The sequence below is a fragment of the Oncorhynchus gorbuscha genome, linkage group LG03, assembly GCF_021184085.1.
Source record: "Oncorhynchus gorbuscha isolate QuinsamMale2020 ecotype Even-year linkage group LG03, OgorEven_v1.0, whole genome shotgun sequence".
In the NCBI taxonomy this organism is placed as follows: domain Eukaryota; kingdom Metazoa; phylum Chordata; class Actinopteri; order Salmoniformes; family Salmonidae; genus Oncorhynchus; species Oncorhynchus gorbuscha.
Window position 1 is genome coordinate 33,197,668 of NC_060175.1, and position 20,551 is coordinate 33,218,218.

General features: G+C 44.2%; 1 protein-coding gene across 3 annotated transcripts in view; it reads left to right on the forward strand.

Moving 5' to 3' along the window:
- The window catches only part of LOC124031244 (SLIT-ROBO Rho GTPase-activating protein 3), a 134,039-nt gene that overhangs the window by 106,734 nt on the left and 6,754 nt on the right, over positions 1 to 20,551 (forward strand). The window contains exons 12-18 of one of the 3 annotated variants that reach the window (XM_046342295.1): positions 2,059 to 2,161; positions 3,214 to 3,274; positions 5,864 to 5,941; positions 6,227 to 6,361; positions 7,039 to 7,144; positions 8,503 to 8,730; positions 14,267 to 14,340. In XM_046342295.1, coding sequence (XP_046198251.1) covers positions 2,059 to 2,161; positions 3,214 to 3,274; positions 5,864 to 5,941; positions 6,227 to 6,361; positions 7,039 to 7,144; positions 8,503 to 8,730; positions 14,267 to 14,340 — 785 coding nt within the window. Of the gene's footprint in view, positions 1 to 2,058; positions 2,162 to 2,671; positions 2,703 to 3,213; positions 3,275 to 5,863; positions 5,942 to 6,226; positions 6,362 to 7,038; positions 7,145 to 8,502; positions 8,731 to 14,266; positions 14,341 to 20,551 lie in introns of those variants that run through there. The other 2 variants (XM_046342296.1, XR_006838097.1) reach the window with 2 other exon arrangements.

Here is a 20,551-nt window from a genome sequence, read left to right on the forward strand (position 1 = left end):
TGCTCTCTGTCTCTGGGAAGGGCTCCAGGACCGCAGTGCAGTTGGAGCAGGCATGCTGTGTGTGTGTGTGTGTGTGTGTGTGTGTGTGTGTGTGTGTGTGTGTGTGTGTGTGTGTGTGTGTGTGTGTGTGTGTGTGTGTGTGTGTGTGTGTGTGTGTGTGTGTGTGTGTGTGTGTGTGTGTGTGTGTGTGTGTGATATTATTGAAGTAAATTCGTAGGTGTATTTTAATATGTTTTGTCATATTTTTATAAGTTTGGATAAGACGAAAATATATTTTAGGAATGCTACTTGATGACTCCTCCACTGCTCTGTCGTTTGCTACAATCTTTAGTCTGAGATCGTTCAAAACAAATTCATCAGCGATTGGATCGTCTCTAGCCAATCAGAGCATCAATGCCAGTCACCGCCGTTTCACCCACGTGTTTTCTGGCCTTGACCCAACCCATCGGTTATGGACCAATCAGACGGTCCCAAATGTGTTCTTATTCGGTGAAGGGTCAGGGAGGTACTCAGATCCAGACTCATTGTGGAGAATAAACTAACGTCCGTGGGCATAGCGTAGCGTTTGGCCAGAGCAAGGAGTCTGGATAGCCAGGCAAACTTTAGTTTGCCCTGTCCATGACCGGCCTTGCCGAAGTACCACCGGTCTGCTAACCACACTGTACTGAGTGTACAAACCATTAGGAACACCTGCTCTTTCCATGACATAGACTGACCTGGTTAATCCAGGTGAAAGCTATGATCCCTTATTGATATGACCTGATAAATTCACTTCAATCAGTGTAGATGAAGGGGAGGAGACAGGTTAAAGTGTCACGCCCTGACCTTAGTTATCTTTGTTTTCTTTATTATTTTGGTTAGGTCAGGGTGTGATGAGGGTGGTTGGTTTTGTTTTTGTATTGTCTAGGTGTTTTTGTATTGTCTAGGTGTTTTTGCCCTGTCTAGGGTTTTTGTATATCTATGGGGTTTTAGTATGTCTAGGTATATGTAGGTCTATGGTGGCCTGAATTGGTTCCCAATCAGAGACAGCTTTTGGTTTTGTGGGTTATTGTCTATGTGTAGTTGCATGTCAGCACTCGTGTTTATAGCGTCACGGTTGGGTTGTATAGTTTGTTCTGTGTTCTTTCTTCATTAAAATAATGTATTCATCTCACGCTGTGCCTTGGTCTCCTCGTTATGACGAACGTGACAAAGAAGGATTTTTAAGCCTTGCGACATGGATTGTGTATGTGTGCCATTCAGAGGGTGAATGGGCAAGACAAAGTATTTAAGTGCTTTTGAACAGGGTATGGTAGTAGGTGCCAGGCCCACCGGTTTGTGTCAAGAACTGCAACGCTGCAGGGTTTCTCACGCTTCAGTTTCCTGTGTGTATCAAGAATGGTCCACCACCCAAAGGACATCCAGCAAACTTCGCACAACTGTGGGAAGCATTGTAGTCAACATGGGCCAGCATCCCTGTGGAATGCTTTTGACACCTTGTAGAGTCCATTCCCCAACGAATTGAGGCTGTTCTGAGGGCAAAAGAGGGGGTGCAATAAATATTAGGAAGGTGTTCCTAATGTTTTGTACACTCAGTGTATATGTCAGGGATAACCTGAACTATCAGCAGGTGTGCTTGATTTTATAAGCTCTGATTAATTTTTACATTTAGCTATATATTAGGAATCATTAACCTCTCATGTTTTCAATAAGTCAGTCAGAGTGGGTTTTATGAAGGGGCCCCCAGCCTCCGAGACACTCAGAGACCCAACACTCCCAGCAGCCCAGCCTCGCGCTGCCTAAGGGTTAATTACAGGGCAGAGCCATCAGGTTTAAATAACACACACCAGTAAGTGAAAAAACGTCTAATTTTGGTGGACTTTTCAACATCTGGATATGGATCACTTCCTCCTGCTTACACACATAAAAATAAAATAGAGCAGATGGGGATATTTGGGAAGATGGAAATCAGGACTATTGAGAGATGTTTGTATATCTGCATTTTAGCCTTGCGTGTTCGTTCAACTGTTTCACAGCATATGGTGTTTTTGTTCCCTTCCTCACCCGTCATCTCCCCAGGCCCCCCACTCTACCCCCTAAACCACAGAAAATGCGGAAGCCTAGGCCGCGCTCCATCTATAACCATAAACTGTTTAACGGCAATATGGAGACATTCATCAAGGTACCCGCCCATGGCTAGGGTGTGTGAATTAGTGCCCTCTGTGGGGCTGGAAAGAGAGGGCAGCTAGGGTCCTCCTCTCTCTCCCTTGCTCTCTCTTCCTGCTCACTGCTCAACCTCATCCCGTAACCTCTGTCTTTAACCTCACCTCCTCTTCCTCTCTTCCATGGCTCTGACGATGCACACAGACAGGGTGAAAGAGGATTAGTGTCTCCCTATCCTTTTAGATGTAGTAGTAGTAGCACAGGCCTCTAACCTCGGCTAATCCTCAGACGTGAGGATACCGTGTCTCATAGTCCCCATAGTGGCTCTGTAGAGAGCCCTGTGTTAGTTGGTTCTGTCCCTCACTGCACCCCGTCTCACTGCATCTCAAGCCATCCCAGCGGCCTCTGACCTGTGCTTATCCTCCAGGCCTCCAGGGGGGGCTCTGTCTGTCATCTGTGCTTCTCTAACTGTGTTGCCTCTCTGCCTCCTTCCCTCTGCACCTCCTTGCTGCGCTACTTTCTGCCCCAGGGGAAGACGGAATGCCCGTACCCGCAACCAGGTACTATCAGTGGGGGGTGGTAGGATGGGAGGTAGGGCGCGTGGCACGGTGCTGTAGAGTGGGTCCACCTGAAAACTATTACACTAATAGTTCTACATGCTGATTTCTGCCTTCTCCTCCACACGCAGTCATACTAATGTGCTCCAATAGCATGTCACTGCTACTCCACTTGTTTCATGACTGTTTGCTTGCTATAATGAGGGGCTGTGAATAGCAATGGTTTATATCTGTCACTTTAATGGTGCTCATATGAATGTTGGTGGACACTGCTGTTTATGAAGCCATCAAGAAGAGGCATTTATTTCCTTATGCCAGGGTGCAGGGCAGGCCTAGAACACTCTGTGCTCTGATTAATAGAATACACAGTATGCTGAAATGTACGTTGTTTTACATAAACAACAGAATCTAACAATATGGACAGTCTAGTATTTGTGGTTAATAATTTTCTTGTCACTGTATTAGTGTCAGTCATCCATGCTTTGCTCTCACTATTGCCATGATTTGCTCTCAGGATTCAGGTCAACCTATTCCTCTTGTGGTTGAGAGCTGTATTCGACACATCAATTTGTATGGTAAGTCTACTAAAATGACACCTTTACTGTATTGACTGTATAGAAGGGTATTCAGAAAGCTATGAACTCCACTGTGAACATAACAGATGATATATCCTCTGGGTAGAGGTAATACAGTCACTAAAACATCTCCAGGTCTTGAGACATACAGTGCCAGTCAAAAGTTTGGACACTCCTACTCATTCCAGAGTTTTTCTGTATTTTTACTACTTTCTACATTGTATACTAATAGTGAAGACATCACAACTAGGAAATAGCACATATGGAATCATGTAGTAACCAAAAAAGTGTTAAACAAATCCAAATATTTTTTAGATTTGAGATTTTCCAAGTAGCCAACTTTTGCCTTGATGACAGCTTTGCACACTTTTGGCATTCTCTCAACCAGCTTCATGAGGTAGTCACCTGGAATGCATTTCAATTAACAAGTGTGCCTTGTTAAAAGTTAATTTGTGGATTTTTTTCCTCCTTAATATGTTTGAGACAATCAGTTGTGTTGTGACACAGGTAAGGGTATACAGAAGATAGCCCTTTTTGGTAAAATACCATATTATGTCAAGAACCGCTCAAGTAAGCAAAGCGAAATGACAGTCTATAATTACTTCAAGACATGAAGGTCAGTCAATCTGGAAATTTTCAAGAACTTTGAAAGTTTCTTCAAGTGCAGTTGAAAAACCATCAAGCGCTATGATGAAACAGTCTCTCATGAGGACCGCCACAGGAAAGGAAGACCCAGAGTTATCTCTGCTGCAGAGGATAAGTTCATTAGAGTTAACTGTCTCTCATGAGGACCACAACAGGAAAGGAAGACACAAGAGTTACCTCTAATGCAGAGGATAAGTTCATTAGAGTTAACTGTCTCTCATGAGGAACGCCACCGGAAAGGAAGACACAAGAGTTACCTCTAATGCAGAGGATAAGTTCATTAGAGTTAACTGTCTCTCATGAGGACCACAACAGGAAAGGAAGACACAAGAGTTACCTCTAATGCAGAGGATAAGTTCATTAGAGTTAACTGTCTCTCATGAGGAACGCCACCGGAAAGGAAGACACAAGAGTTACCTCTAATGCAGAGGATAAGTTCATTAGAGTTAACTGTCTCTCATGAGGAACGCCACCGGAAAGGAAGACACAAGAGTTACCTCTAATGCAGATGATAAGTTCATTAGAGTTAACTGTCTCTCATGAGGACCGCCACAGGAAAGGAAGACCCAGAGTTACCTCTGCTGCAGAGAATAAGTTCACTAGAGTTATCAGCCTCAGATGGCAGCCCAAATAAATGTTCAAGTAACAAACACCTCTCAACATCAACTGTTCTGAGGAGACAGCGTGAATCAGGCCTTCATGGTCGAATTGCTGCAAAGAAACCACTACTAAAGGACACCAATAAGAAGAAGAGACTTGCGTGGGCCAAGAAACATGAGCAATGGACATTAGACAGGTGGAACTCTGTCCTTTGGTCTGATGAGTCCAAATTTGAGATTTTTGGTTCCAACCTCTGTTTCTTTGTGAGCCGCAAAGTAGGTGAACGGATGATCTCCATATGTGTAGTTCCCACCATGGAGCATTGGGGAGGAGGTGGGATGGTGTGGGGGTGCTTTGCTAGTGACACTGTGATTTATTTAGAATTCAAGGCACACTTAACCAGCATGGCTACCACAGTATTCTGCAGTGATATGCCATCCCATGTGGTTTGCGCATAGTGGGGCTATCATTTGTTTTTCAACAGGACAATGACCCAAAACACACCTCCAAGATGTGTAAGGGCTATTTTACAATCACCCGACCTCAACCCAATTGAGATGGTTTTGGGATGAGTTGGACCGCAGAGTGAAGGAAAAGCAGCCAACAAGTGCTCAGCATATATGGGATCTTCTTCAAGACTGTTGGAAAAGCATTCCAGGTGAAGCTGGTTGAGAGAATGCCAAGAGTGGGCAAATCTGTCATCAAGGCAAAGGGTGGCTATCTAAAGAAGAATCTAAAATATATTTCGATTTCTTTAACACATTTTTGGTTACTACATGATTCCATATGTGTTTCATAGTTTTGATATCTTCACTATTATTTTTACAATGTAGAACATGGTAAAAATAAAGAAAAGCCCTTAAATGAGTACTGTAGGTCTATCCAAACTTTTGACTGATACTGTACCTGCTTTGATTTAACACCTCAGCCCCCAGTGAATAACGTGACAGGAGCGTGGTAACACATCACGTGGCAGCGCATCACGCATAGGGACTGACAGGTCCCTTGGTCTTTGTTTACTAATCACTTCAACCTTCCCTCCTCATATCTTCATCCTTCTGTCCGCCTCCACATCTGACTCCAGCCATAGAGGTGTAGCCCCAAGGCCTGTACCCCCTCCTGACCCCTCCCCCCTAGACCTAATCAAACACCCACAAACTGATTAGGGGTTCTCTAACAGAAACCATAGGCAGCAGACCATCTGAGGGGCCCTCACCTGGAAGAAGAAAAAACATGTCCCTTTATGACTAGATTACATTTCATGTAGTCGGCCGTCTGGGTTTGGGGATAATGGTGGGCTCAGGCTCAGCCTTGGACTCAGTATGATGTTTCTATGTGTTGCAGGGCTCCAGCAGCAGGGCATATTCCGTGTGCCTGGATCCCAGGTGGAGGTTAATGATATTAAAAACTCATTTGAGAGAGGTAGGTCCCTGGTGAGACTGGGGGTAATTGGTGATAGATTAGCTTTTAGTTTTTCCTCTGCAGCTCAGGATCAATAAACACTAAAAACCCATTGAACTTCAGACATACAGTAGATATCTTCATAATATTTTCTACGTGTAACAAGCAAGAATTTGTTAGCCCACTTTAAAAATATATATATATGTACAGTTATGAATTATTTATTGGCTAATCTTTTCAGTGATTCAGTTCTGTTGCAGTGGTCAGATACTCCAAAATAATAACTCTACTCTATTGTTTTACTAGGTGAAGACCCATTGATTGAAGACCAGAATGAACATGACATCAACTCAGTGGCAGGGGTCCTCAAGCTGTACTTCAGGGGCCTGGAGAACCCTCTGTTCCCCAAGGAACGCTTCCTGGATCTCATGTCTACTATAAGTGAGTAGACTCTACACTGTTGGTCAATGTAGTAAATGTGTTCAGGGTAACTGAAATGATACCATATTCCTATCCATCTGGGTGGTGTAATAACACAACTGGGGCTACAGTACAGTACATGCCTTTGGATTATTCACACTATCTAGGTGGGTACCTCACTAGTAGAGATAGAATCAAAATAGAAGAGAGAGAAGCCAACCTCCAGGTCCACAGATACATCATCACGCCCCAACCTCTACACCCTACACACACTGCTTTATGGTATAGCAGGGTAGGGTCTAGAGGCACGCAGTGGAACACATGGAAACAATCTCAACCCCATGTCTGTCTGCCTGCCTGTGATTCAGTAGAAACCCAATAGGAAGGGAGGAGAGAGGGGACCACATCAGTCTACTAACTCAGCACAGCTTTGCAGTGTTTCACCCTGCTCCAGATAGCCCAGTCACTCAAATCACCATATCGTCTGATTTAAATGAGGAGGGGTTATCTATTAATAATAGGAGTGTTTGTGTTGTCATTACACACCCTTAGTATGACTGCCAGCCCCCTGCTAAAGTCTGATCATTCTGTATATTCAATAGATCATGGTGTTGTTATGGAGCATCATGTCTTTATTTTCCTCCCATTAATCTCAGTGCCAGGTGGTGTTATGACTCTCTGGCCTTCTTCTGTTTCAGAGCTGGAGTCTGGAGCTGAGAGAGCGCATCACGTCCAGCAGATTGTTGTGACTCTTCCTCGCACCGTCATCATCGTCATGAGATACCTGTTCGCTTTCCTCAATCAGTAAGTTGGCCACATTGACATAACAACTCACATATCACAGTCCTCTGTTGATGAATTTTTGTTGTCCCTATACCAGAGAGTTGTCCCTATACCAGAGAACCTATACACTAAGGGAATACAGTAAACCAGGAGGGAGTGAAGGTCTAAAATGATAACTTTTATAAAAACTTCGGAGCCGAGTGAATCTCTGCTGCAGTATTCAGAGAGTTATTGAACAACCCTACTGTTCACCTCCTATTTATTACCGCGTCTGCCAGCAGCTCTTTAGAACTTATTTACGGGCTCAGAAACAGATCCATCAACCCAGTAATATACCTGTCCTGTTTTATTGGGCTGTTATTGATGCTCCCTTTGCTTGGTTCCACTGCAGAACAAAGTGTTTGATTCCACATTCAGACTTTTACCTCTGTGTTTTATACCCCCCTCAGACAGTTAGGCTCTGGGCCAGCTGTAGTTCTTTACTGCTCCACACCACTCTGTTCTGATTATGAGCCCCTCTTAAAACAGATGAGTGTGAGGATAGGCCGTTTGCCTGACTAGGATGTTGCTGGAAGGGAGGATGGGCTTACTGCCCCCTAAACCAGGATGGCTTATTAATAGGCCTGTTAAACTGTGAAGTTTTAAGGGCAGGCCTGTTAAGGTTGGAAGGGTGTGGGAATCTAAGCTTAACAGGGAAACTGAGGAATGTGCTAGCTAAGTTGAGATGCTGGGGGTTATTGAAACTAAAGGTAGGGGGTTTAAAGATTTCCTTATACTGAGATGTGGTGGAGGGGCAAAATGGATCTCAACTCATGTAGTAAAGTACATGTTGCTACTTCAGTGAAGTTGTAGATCTCAACTCACTCAACCCTCATTATATTACAGTTAATCAAATGGCTACCCGGACTATTTGCATTGTGTGCCCCCTCTCTTTTTACGTTGCTGCTACTCTCTGTTTATCATATATGCATAGTCACTTTAACCATATCTACATGTACATACTACCTCAATCAGCCTGACTAACTGGTGTCTGTGTGTAGCCTCACTACTTTTATAGCCTCGCTACTGTATATAGCCTGTCTTTTTACTGTTGTTTTATTTCTTTACTTACCTATTGTTCACCTAATACCTTTTTTGCACTACCTTTTTTGCACTATTGGTTAGAGCCTGTAAGTAAGCATTTCACTGTAAGGTCTACTACACCTGTTGTATTCGGCGCACATGACAAATAAACTTTGATTTGATTTGGGAAACAGATAGGCCTCACTTCTATTGGGAAACGTAGGTCTTTGAGTATGTTTAATGGATCCACCCATCAATTCACCTCATAATGTAAATATGGAGTTGACTGGTTCATCTCTCTGTCTCTTCCCCTCCAGTCTGTCCCAGTACAGTGATGAGAACATGATGGATCCCTATAACCTGGCCATCTGCTTCGGCCCCACCCTGATGCCCATCCCCGACGGACAGGACCCTGTAGCCATCCAGGCGCATGTCAATGAGGTCATCAAGACCATCATCATCCACAACGAGGTCATCTTTCCCAGCCACCGTGAGCTGGACGGGCCAGTCTATGAGAAGTGCATGACTGGAGGAGAGGAGTACTGGTGAGAAGTAGCTAGACCTGGGAGGTCACCATCTTTAAAACATGCACTGAAGACATACTGTATGGCTAAGGCTAAAGCAGTAATACTGTTACTTGTGTAACCCTGGGTTTAGCACCAGTAAAGTTAGATTGTTCTTCTTCTGGCCGCTCCAGCATATGGCATGGTCACTCACAGACTACATTACCATCCTGCTTGATAATGTGGTGAAAAGAGCAGAATTTGGAGTGTGTAGTGGAGATGAGGATGCTAGGCTCATTTATGTAAAGCTTGAGTGCATTCCTTATGGGGGTGTTTTTTTCTTAAGCACATGCTTTGACAGACAGTGCTTGGATATAATACTTAAGATTTTATTTTTAATTTAACCCCTTTTTCTCCCCAATTTTGTGGTATCCAATTGTTGTAGTAGCTACTATCTTGTCTCATCGCTAAAACTCCCGTACGGGCTCGGGAGAGATGAAGGTTGAAAGTCATGCATCCTCCGATACACAACCCAACCAAGCCGCACTGCTTCTTAACACAGTGTGCATCCAACCCGGAAGCCAGCCGCACCAATGCGCCGGAGGAAACACTGTGCACCTGGCCACCTTGGCTAGCGCACACTGCACCAAGCCCGCCACAGGAGTCGCTGGTGCGCGATGAGACAAGGACACCCCTACCGACCAAGCCCTCCCTATCCCGGGCGACGCTAGGCCAATTGTGCGCCGCCCCACGGACCTCCCGGTCGCGGCCGGTTACAACAGAGTCTGGGCACGAACCCAGGGACTCTGATGGCACAGCTGGCGCTGCAGTACAGCGCCCTTAACCACTGCGCCACCCGGGAGGCCCTTAGATAATTAATTTTATCTAGTGGCTAGAAATGTGGAATGGTATTTAGTTAAAGAGCAGGTCTGCATGGAAGGATACATTATGTAACTGTTTGAATGGCCTTTTCTCGTTGTTGCGTTTTATCCCAATATTCATGATACAGATATTCTAATGTTCATTCATGTAGAACTAATTATTCAAATCAAAATCAAATCAAAGTTGATTTGTCATGTGCACAGGATACAACAGGTTTAAACAGTGCTGTGAAATGCTTACTTGCAGGCTCTTTCTCAACAATGTCATATTCAATATCAAGGTAAAGAAATAGAAAAGTGTCAAATCCAGAATAGATTATTTTTAAAAGAGCTCCGAATTAATACTAAATCAGGGAAATAAAAACACACAAGAAATAATATAGACAGGAGAATGTAAGCTATATGCAAGGCCAGTACCATATCAATGGGCAGGGATACTGGTGATAGTCCAGGTCGATACTGTACAGTGCATTCAAAAAGTATTCAGACTCCTTGATTTTTTTCACATTTTGTTATGTTACAGCCTTATTCTTAAATGTATCGAGTTGGTTTTTTTCCTCATCAGTCTACACACAGTACCCAATAATGACAAAGCAAAAGCAGTTGTTTTTTTTGTGTGCAAATTTATACAAAATAAATAACTGAAATATCACATTTACATAAGTATTCAGACCCTTTACTCAGTACTTTGTTGAAGCACTTTTGGCAGCGATTACAGCCTTGAGCCTTCTTGAGTATGACGCAACAAGCTTGGCACACCTGTATTTGGAGAGTTTCTCCCATTCTTCTCTGCAGATCTTCTCAAGCTCAGGTTGGATGGGGAGCGTTGCTGCACAGCTTTTTTAAGGACTTTCCAGAAATGTTAGATTGGGTTCAAGTTCAGGCTCTGGCTGAGCCAATCAAGGACATTCAGAGACTTGTCCATAAGCCACTCCCGCTTTGTCTTGGCTGTGTGCTTAGGGTGGTTGTGCTGTTGGAAGGTGAACCTGATTTTCATCAAGGATCTCTCTGTACTTGGCTCTGGTCATCTTTCCCTCGATCCTGACTAGTCTCCCAGTCCCTGCTGCTGAATAACATCCCCACAGCATGACGCTGCCACCACCATGCTTCACCGTAGGGATGGTGCCAGGTTTCCTCCAGACGTGACGTTTGGCACTCAGGCTAAAGTGTTCAATCTTGGTTTCATCAGACCAGAGAATCTTGTTTCTCATGGTCTGAGAGTCTTTTAATGTCCCTTTTGGCAAACTCTAACCAGGCTGTCATGTGCCTTTTACTGAGGAGTGGCTTTCGTCTGCCCACTCGACCATAAAAGCCTGATTGGTGGAGTGCTGCAGAATTGGTTGTTCTTCTGAAAGGTTCTCCCATCTCCATAGACCAAGGCCCTTCTCCCCTGATTGCTCAGTTTGGCCGGGCAGCCAGCTCTAGGAAGAGTCTTGGTGGCTCCAAACTTCTTCCATTTATTAAGAATGATGGAGGCCACTGTGTTCTTGGGGACCTTCAGTGCTGCAGGCATTTTATGGTACCCTTCCCCAGATCTGTGCCTTGACTGTCTCAAATCAAATTTTATTAGTCACATGCGCCGAATACAAAAAGTGTAGACCTTACAGTGAAATGCTTACTTACGAGCCCCTAACCAATAATGCAGTTTCAAAAAAATATGGATAAGAATAAGAGATAAAAGTAACAAGTAATTAAAGAGCAGCAGTAAAATAACAATGGCGAGACTATATACAGGGGGGTACCGATACAGAGTCAATGTGCGGGGGCACCGGTTAGTTGAGGTAATATGTACATGTAGGTAGAGGTATTAAAGTGACTATACATAGATGACAACTGAGAGTAGCAGTGGTGTAAAAAGGGGGTGGGGGGGGCACTGCAAATAGTGTGGGTAGCCATTTGACTAGATGTTCAGGAGTATTACGGCTTGGGGTTAGAAGCTGTTTAGAAGCCTCTTGGACCTATACTTGGCGCTCCTGCACCGCTTGCCGTGTGGTAGCAGAGGGAACTGTCTATGACTAGGGTGGCTGGAGTCTTTGACAATTTTTAGGGCCTTCCTCTGACATCACCTGGTATAGAGTTCCTGGATGGCAGGAAGCTTGGCCCCAGTGATGTACTGGGCCGTTCACACTACCCTCTGTAGTGCCTTGCGGTCGGAGGCCGAGCAGTTGCCATACCAGGCAGTGATGCAATCAGTCAGGATGCTCTTGATGGTGCAGCTGTAGAAACTTTTTAGGATCTGAGGACCCATGCCAAATCTTTTCAGTCTCCTGAGAGACTGTGGATCTTTTGGGGTGGTATGCAAATTGGAGTGGGTCTAGGGTTTTTGGGATGATGGTGTTGATGTGAGCCATGACCATCCTTTCAAAGCACTTCATGTGCTACGGGTCGATAGTTGTTTAGGCAGGTTATCTTAGTGTTCTTGGGCACAGGCACTATGGTGGTCTGCTTAAAACATGTTATTATTACAGACTCGGACAGGGAGAGGTTGAAAATGTCAGTGAAGACACTTGCCAGTTGGTCAGCGCATGCTCGCAGTACACGTCCTGGTAATCCATCTGGCCCTGTTGCCTTGTGAATGTTGACCTGTTTAAAGGTCTTACTCACATCGAGAGCGTGATCACACATTCTTCCATGTATAACTGGCGCTCTCATGCATGTTTCTTTGTTATTTGCCTCGCAGCGAGCATAGAAGTAGTTTAGCTCGTCTGGTAGGCTCGTGTCACTAGGCAGCTCTCGGCTGTGCTCCCCTTTGTAGTCTGTGATGATTTGCAAGCCCTGCCACATCCGACGGGCGTCAGAGCTGGTGTAGTACGATTCGATCTTAGTCCTGTATTGACGCGTTGCCTGTTTGGTGGTTCGTCGGAGGGCATAGCGGGATTTCTTATAAGTTTCCAGGTTAGAGTCCCGCTCCTTGAAAGCGGCTGCTCTAGCCTTAAGCTCAGTGCGGATCCTGCCTGGGGTATGTACTTACGGTCACTGTGGCGACGACGCCATCATTACCCTTATTGATGAAGCCAATGACTGATGTGGTGTACTCCTCAATGCCATCGGAGGAATCCCGGAACATATTCCAGTCTGTGATAGAAAAACAGTCCTGTAGCTTAGCATCTGCTTCCTTTGACCACTTTTTTACTGATCTAGTCACACGTGACACTTAGTGCCAGCCTCTGACTGTGGTGATATGTAAACAGCTACAAATAATAGATATAAACTCTCTCAGTAGGTAGCGTTTTCTACAGCTTACAAAAATACATAGACTGCCGCCCCTTGTCTTACCAGACGCCGCTGTTCTATCCTGCTGGTACATCGTATAACCAGCCAGCTGTATGTTGATGTTGTCGTCGTTCTGCCACTACTCCGTGAAGCATAAGATGTTACAGTTTTTAATGTCTTGTTGGTTGTTTAATCATCCGCGTAACTCGTCAATTTTATTGTCCAAAGATTAAACGTTTACTAGCAGGATGGAGGGAGGTGGGGGTTTATTCGATCACCTACGAATTCTCAGAATTCTTCACGCAGATCACGGGTATCGGGCCTGTTCCCAAGGAAGCAGTGCATCCTTCGCGTCCGGCTCGTCAGAGTCGTGAAAGGAAAAAAAGGATTCTGCTAGTCCATGGTGAGTAATCGCAGTCCTGATGTCTAAAAGTTATTTTCGGTCATAAGAGATGGTAGCAGCAACATTATGTACAAAAGAAGTTTAAAAAGAAGTTACAAACAACGCAAATAAACTAACAAAAAAACCACAATCGGCTGGGGGCATGTAAAACTGTACCATCTTACTCTGAGCTTTACGGACAATTCTTTTGAACTCATGGCTTGGTTTTTGCTCTGACATGCACTGTCAACTTTATATAGACAGGTGTGTTCCTTTCCAAATCATGTACAATCAATTGAATTTACCAAAGGTGGACACCAATCAAGTTTTAGAAACATCTCAAGGATGATCAATGGAAACAGGATGCACCTGAGCTCAATTTCGAGTCTCATAGCAAAGGGTCTGAATACTAATGCAAAGAAGGTATTTCTGTTTTTTATTTTTAATACATAATTTAATGAATAATTATGTGTAGATTGATGAGGGAAAACAATTATTTTATCCATTTTAGAATAAGGGTGTAACGTAACAAAATGTGGAAAAAGTCAATGGGTCTGAATACATTCCGAAGTCACTGTATGTACATGTAAACAGGTGTAAAATTGACAGAACTGCACAGTAAATACAGTAGTAAATAGTAGCAGCAACATATGTGGTGATTGTGTGTGTGCATGTGTGAGTGTGTGAGTGTATGTGGGGGTGTCAATATGTGTGTATGTGTGTGTGTGTGTGTATCTATGTCTTTGTACTATATTTCTATTACACAGATGCCAATAATACTGTTTGGGAATGTTTCACATATCAAAACTCACAGAGATGGCCAACAAGATAGCATGCATCAATATGCATATTTTTCGTAGTTAAATTAATCCCTTACCTGGAGCTGGTCCAACTATAACGTGTACTACTTCCTAGAGAAATATACTGATATAAATTTCCCCTACTTCAATGAATCCCTCACTTGGTAGTGATCCAAGTATGACCTGTAACTCATCTTTACTGAAGAAGGCATTAGTTTTAGACCCTGTAACCTATGCAAGTGTTGTTGGTGTGTCTGAGTTGACCATTGACTGACTGTCCATCTCTCTCTCTGTGTCCACAGTGACAGCCCCCACAGTGAGCCAGGCACAATCGATGAGGCTGACAACGGGACTGAGCCACACACCAGTGATGACGGTCAGTAACATGGGGTTCCTTTACTCCTTCAGACACGCTGTAGAGGAACGGTGTGGGTGATTGATTAAGATAAAATGTGCTGTAGCTAGCGGGCTACACAGCTAATCGGAATTAGCCAATTGGTTGTTGAAAAACTCCTGAAGCTTGTGCTGTTTCCCTTGCTTTCCTGCTGTTGTCTTAAGTTTTATTACTCTGGGGGTTGTGTTAGTTTTTGTAACTGAACTGCTGTTTATCCTGCTGTGGTTCTTACATGCTGACTAGACCGGGCGTGAGTGTACTTCCGGAATTTGTCAACCTACACAAGACGCGACCTGGACACAAAGGTTGAAATATCAAAACGAACTCTGAACCAACTATATTAATTTGGGGACAGGTTGAAAAACATTAAACATTTATGGCAATTTAGCTAGCTAGCTTGCTGTTGCTAGCTAATTTGTCCTGGTATATAAACATTGGGTTATTATTTTACCTGAAATGCACAAGGTCCTCTACTCCGACAACTCATCCACAGATAAAAGGGTAAACCAAGTTCGTATCTAGTAATCTCTCCTCCTTCAGGCTTCTTCTTCTTCTCTGGATTTTATATGGCAGTTGGCAACCAACTTTAAAGTGCATTACCACCACCAACTGAACTGGATTCAATAGTAACACTCATCCCGTATACGGGTTGAAAATGGCTGATTTAGTCATTGATAAGCGCCTCAATTGGAACTCAGTGGCTGTACATTAACATACTATATATGGTATCAGAACTCAGGCTGTCCACTTTACAGTGCTGTATGGGATTCAACTGACAGCTGTTCTAAATGTGTGTACTATCAAGCGCAACAAACTCGGACATGACTGCACTCACGACTCCATTCAATGCTCACCAAAATTACAATCTGTTTGCAGTGCCTTGTGAAGCCTAACGATGTAAGATTGTATTTTATAGCTTAGGTAGTCATGTTGGGAATAGAACAAGCTTTCTAATAATGCCCTCCTGACCCAGATTGAGACTTATAATGGGAAGTTTTTGCGTTGCGTAAACAACAACAGTAGTTGTGTGATGGTGGGGATGCAAGGCTGTCTTCCAAACAAAAAAACTGCTTCAATTCCTTAACGGCAAAGCTAGGAGTGCTCAAAAAAGCACTTTATATTTTAAGGCTATTTCCTTGAATCACAAAAGTGCATTGAAATTGCTTACGGTGGGGGCGCTAGAGAGCATGCTATGGAGTAGACGTGCTTTGCTACTCCTACTCAAAGTGACAGACAGTGGGGCAAAAAAGTATTTAGTCAGCCACCAATTGTGCAAGTTCTCCAACTTAAAAAGATGAGAGAGGCCTGTAAATTTCATCATAGGTACACTTCAACTATGACAGACGAAATGGGGGAAAAACATCCAGAAAATCACATTGTAGGATTTTTAATGAATTTATTTGCAAATTATGGTGGAAAATAATTATTTGGTCACCTACAAACAAGCAAGATTTCTGGCTCTCACAGACCTTCTTTAATAGGCTCCTATGTCCTCCACTCGTTACCTGTATTAATGGCACCTGTTTGAACTTGTTATCAGTATAAAAGACACCTGTCCACAACCTCAAACAAGAGCTGTCAAAGGACACCAGAAACAAAATTGTAGACCTGCACCAGGCTGGGAAGACTGAATCTGCAATAGGTAATAGGTTTACCCTGCCAAAAATATATTTCCGACATCATACACCCTGACCAGACAGGTTTTATCCCGGGCCGACATATATACTACAATTTCAGACGCCTTTTCAACATAATGTATCATGATTATAAGGTTGAGACAGTGGTAATAGCTCTTGATGCAGAAAAGGCGTTTGATCAGATTGAGTGGAAGTATATGATGTCGGTTCTGGAGCATTTTGGGTTTGGAAAGGAATTTATTAATTGGATAAGAATGATTTATGCACACCCAATGGCGTCCGTGGTAACCAATCAGGAAATGTTGCAGTCTGTTCAAGGGGTGCCAACAGGGGTGCCCTATTTCGCCTGTTCTCTTCGCTATAGCCATGGAACCCCTTGCTACTCTCATTCAGGCATGTGCCGATATAGCTTCTGTTAAAATAAAAGACACACAGCACAAAATGCAGACGATGTTCTTTTGTTTTTGTCCAAGCCTAAAACTTCTATTCCACTCTTACTTAACTTGATAAACACATTTGGCTCCTTCTCTGGCTACAAGATAAACTGACAATAAACACGGCCTGTGGCTATGCAATTTCTGCAATCTACCCTGTTTAGAACAGTGAAGAACAAGTTCACAAGCCTTGGCATTGTATTGACAAGAGACCTTGATCAGCTATAGAAAGTGAATTGGGACATGAAAATATATCAGCTTAAACAAAATATAGATTTTTGGAAACTGCCTATCTCCTTGGTTGGTCGTATAAACACTATTAAAATGGTTGTCCTACCCAGGTTTCTTTAACTCTTCCAATGTCTACCCAATTTCATACATTTACATTTTTACATTTACATTTAAGTCATTTAGCAGACGCTCTTATCCAGAGCGACTTACAAATTGGTGCATTCACCTTATGACATCCAGTGGAACAGTCACTTTACAATAGTGCATCTAAATCTTAAAGGGGGCGGGGGGGAAGAGGGAATACTTATCCTATCCTAGGTATTCCTTAAAGAGGTGGGGTTTCAGGTGTCTCCGGAAGGTGGTGATTGACTCCGCTGTCCTGGCGTCGTGAGGGAGTTTGTTCCACAATTGGGGGGCCAGAGCAGCGAACAGTTTTGACTGGGCTGAGCGGGAGCTGTACTTCCTCATTAGTTCCTGCCAAGGCAGTAGCTACTCTTCCTGGGGTTTAGTCTGGATCCCCATTAGTTCCTGCCAAGGCAGTAGCTACTCTTCCTGGGGTTTATTCTGGATCCCCATTAGTTCCTGCCAAGGCAGTAGCTACTCTTCCTGGGGTTTATTCTGGATTCCCATTAGTTCCTGCCAAGGCAGTAGCTACACTTCCTGGGGTTTATTCTGGATCCCCATTAGTTCCTGCCAAGGCAGTAGCTACTCTTCCTGGGATTTATTCTGGATCCCCATTAGTTCCTGCCAAGGCAGTAGCTACTCTTCCTGGGGTTTATTCTGGATCCCCATTAGTTCCTGCCAAGGCAGTAGCTACTCTTCCTGGGGTTTATTCTGAATCCCCATTAGTTCCTGCCAAGGCAGTGGCTACTCTTCCTGGGATCCAAACACATTAAAGGAACTTACTGTACATCACACATAAATCAAAAGATAAACCAGTACATCATATTACATCATTACCCCACTACATATCTACAATACAAAATGTACAATACCACCATACAACAATATTATGATGTACGTGTGTGTAGAGTGCTAGCGTTTGTGTGTACGCATGTTTTTTTATTTATTTTATTTATTTCACCTTTATTTAACCAGGTAGGCTAGTTGAGAACAAGTTCTCATTTGCAACTGCGACCTGGCCAAGATAAAGCATAGCAGTGTGAACAGACAACACAGAGTTACACATGGAGTAAACAATTAACAAGTAAATAACACAGTAGAAAAAAAGGGAGTCTATATAGAATTTGTGCAAAAGGCATGAGGAGGTAGGCGAATAATTACAATATTGCAGATTAACACTGGAGTGATAAATGATCAGATGATCATGTACAGGTAGAGATATTGGTGTGCAAAAGAGCAGAAAAGTAAATAAATAAAAACTGTGGGGATGAGGTAGGTGAAAATGGGTGGGCTATTTACCAATAGATTATGTACAGCTGCAGTGATCGGTTAGCTGCTCAGATAGCTGATGTTTGAAGTTGGTGAGGGAGATAAAAGTCTCCAACTTCAGCGATTTTTGCAATTTTTGTCACAGGCAGCAGAGTACTGGAACGAAAGGCGGCCGAATGAGGTGTTGGCTTTAAGGATGATCATTAGGTGAGATACACCTGCTGGAGCGCGTGCTACGGATGGGTGTTGCCATCGTGACCAGTGAACTGAGATAAGGCGGAGCTTTACCTAGCATGGCCTTGTAGATGACCTGGAGCCAGTGGGTCTGGCGACGAATATGTATCGAGGGCCAGCCGACTAGAGCATACAAGTCGCAGTGGTGGGTAGTATAAGGTGCTTTAGTGACAAAACGGATGGCACTGTGATAAACTGCATCCACTTTGCTGAGTAGAGTGTTGGAAGCAATTTTGTAGATGACATCGCCGAAGTCGAGGATTGGTAGGATAGTCAGTTTTACTAGGGTAAGCTTGGCAGCGGGAGTGAAGGAGGCTTTGTTGCGGAATAGAAAGCCGACTCTTGATTTTATTTTCGATCGGAGATGTTTGATATGGGTCTGGAAGGAGAGTTTGCAGTCTAGCCAGACACCTAGGTACTTATAGGTGTCCACATATTCAAGGTCGGAACCATCCAGTGTGGTGATGCTAGTCGGGCATGCGGGTGCAGGCAGCGATCGGTTGAAAAGCATGGAATTTGGTTTTACTAGCGTTTAAGAGCAGTTGGAGGCCACGGAAGGAGTGTGGTATGGCATTGAAGCTCGTTTGGAGGTTAGATAGCACAGTGTCCAATGACGGGCCGAAAGTATATAGAATGGTGTCGTCTGCGTAGAGGTGGATCAGGGAATCGCCCGCAGCAAGAGCAACATCATTGATATATACAGAGAAAAGAGTCGGCCCGAGAATTGAACCCTGTGGCACCCCCATAGAGACTGCCAGAGGACCGGACAGCATGCCCTCCGATTTGACACACTGAACTCTGTCTGCAAAGTAATTGGTGAACCAGGCAAGGCAGTCATCCGAAAAACCGAGGCTACTGAGTCTGCCGATAAGAATATGTGTGTGTGTCTGTACCTGTGTGTGTGTCTCTTCACAGTCCCCGCTTTTCCATAAGGTGTATTTTTATCTGCCTTTTTAAATATGATTCTACTACATCAGTTACATGATGTCGCATAGAGTTCCATGTAGTCATGGCTCTATGTAGTATTGTGCACCTCCCATAGTATGTTCTGGACTTGAGTAATGTGAAGAGACCTCTGGTGGCATGTCTTGTGAGGTATGCATTGGTGTCTGAGCTGTGTGCTAGTAGTTCAAACAGACAGTTCGGTCCATTCAGGTTGCCAACACTTCTTACAAATACAAGTATTGATGAAGTCTCTCCTCTATGGGATGTCACCAAGGTTACGCGTGTCCCAAGTCATCAGGCTCTTTGTTTGATTGATATCAGCCTGGCCCCAGTGTGTGTGTGTTTGTGTGATTGATATCAGCCTGGCCCCAGGGTGTGTGTTTGTGTGATTGATATCAGCCTGGCCCCAGGGTGTGTGTGTTTTTGTGATTGATATCAGCCTGGCCCCAGTGTGTGTGTGTTTGTGTGATTGATATCAGCCTGGCCCCAGTGTGTTTGTGTGATTGATATCAGCCTGGCCCCAGGGTGTGTGTGTTTGTGTGATTGATATCAGCCTGGCCCCAGGGTGTGTGTGTTTGTGTGATTGATATCAGCCTGGCCCCAGGGTGTGTGTGTTTGTGTGATTGATATCAGTCTGGCCCCAGGGTGTGTGTGTTTGTGTGATTGATATCAGCCTGGCCCCAGGGTGTGTGTGTTTGTGTGATTGATATCAGTCTGGCCCCAGGGTGTGAGTGTTTGTGTGATTGATATCAGCCTGGCCCCAGGGTGTGTGTGTTTGTGTGATTGATATCAGTCTGGCCCCAGGGTGTATGTGTTTGTGTGATTGATATCAGCCTGGCCCCAGTGTGTGTGTGTTTGTGTGATTGATATCAGTCTGGCCCCAGGGTGTGAGTGTTTGTGTGATTGATATCAGCCTGGCCCCAGTGTGTGTGTGTTTGTGTGAATGATATCAGCCTGGCCCCAGGGTGTGTGTGTTTGTGTGATTGATATCAGCCTGGCCCCAATGTGTGTGTGTTTGTGTGATTGATATCAGCCTGGCCCCAGGGTGTGTGTGTTTGTGTGATTGATATCAGCCTGGCCCCAGGGTGTGTGTGTTTGTGTGATTGATATCAGTCTGGCCCCAGGGTGTGTGTGTTTGTGTGATTGATATCAGTCTGGCCCCAGGGTGTGAGTGTTTGTGTGATTGATATCAGCCTGGCCCCAGTGTGTGTGTGTTTGTGTGAATGATATCAGCCTGGCCCCAGGGTGTGTGTGTTTGTGTGATTGATATCAGCCTGGCCCCAATGTGTGTGTGTTTGTGTGATTGATATCAGCCTGGCC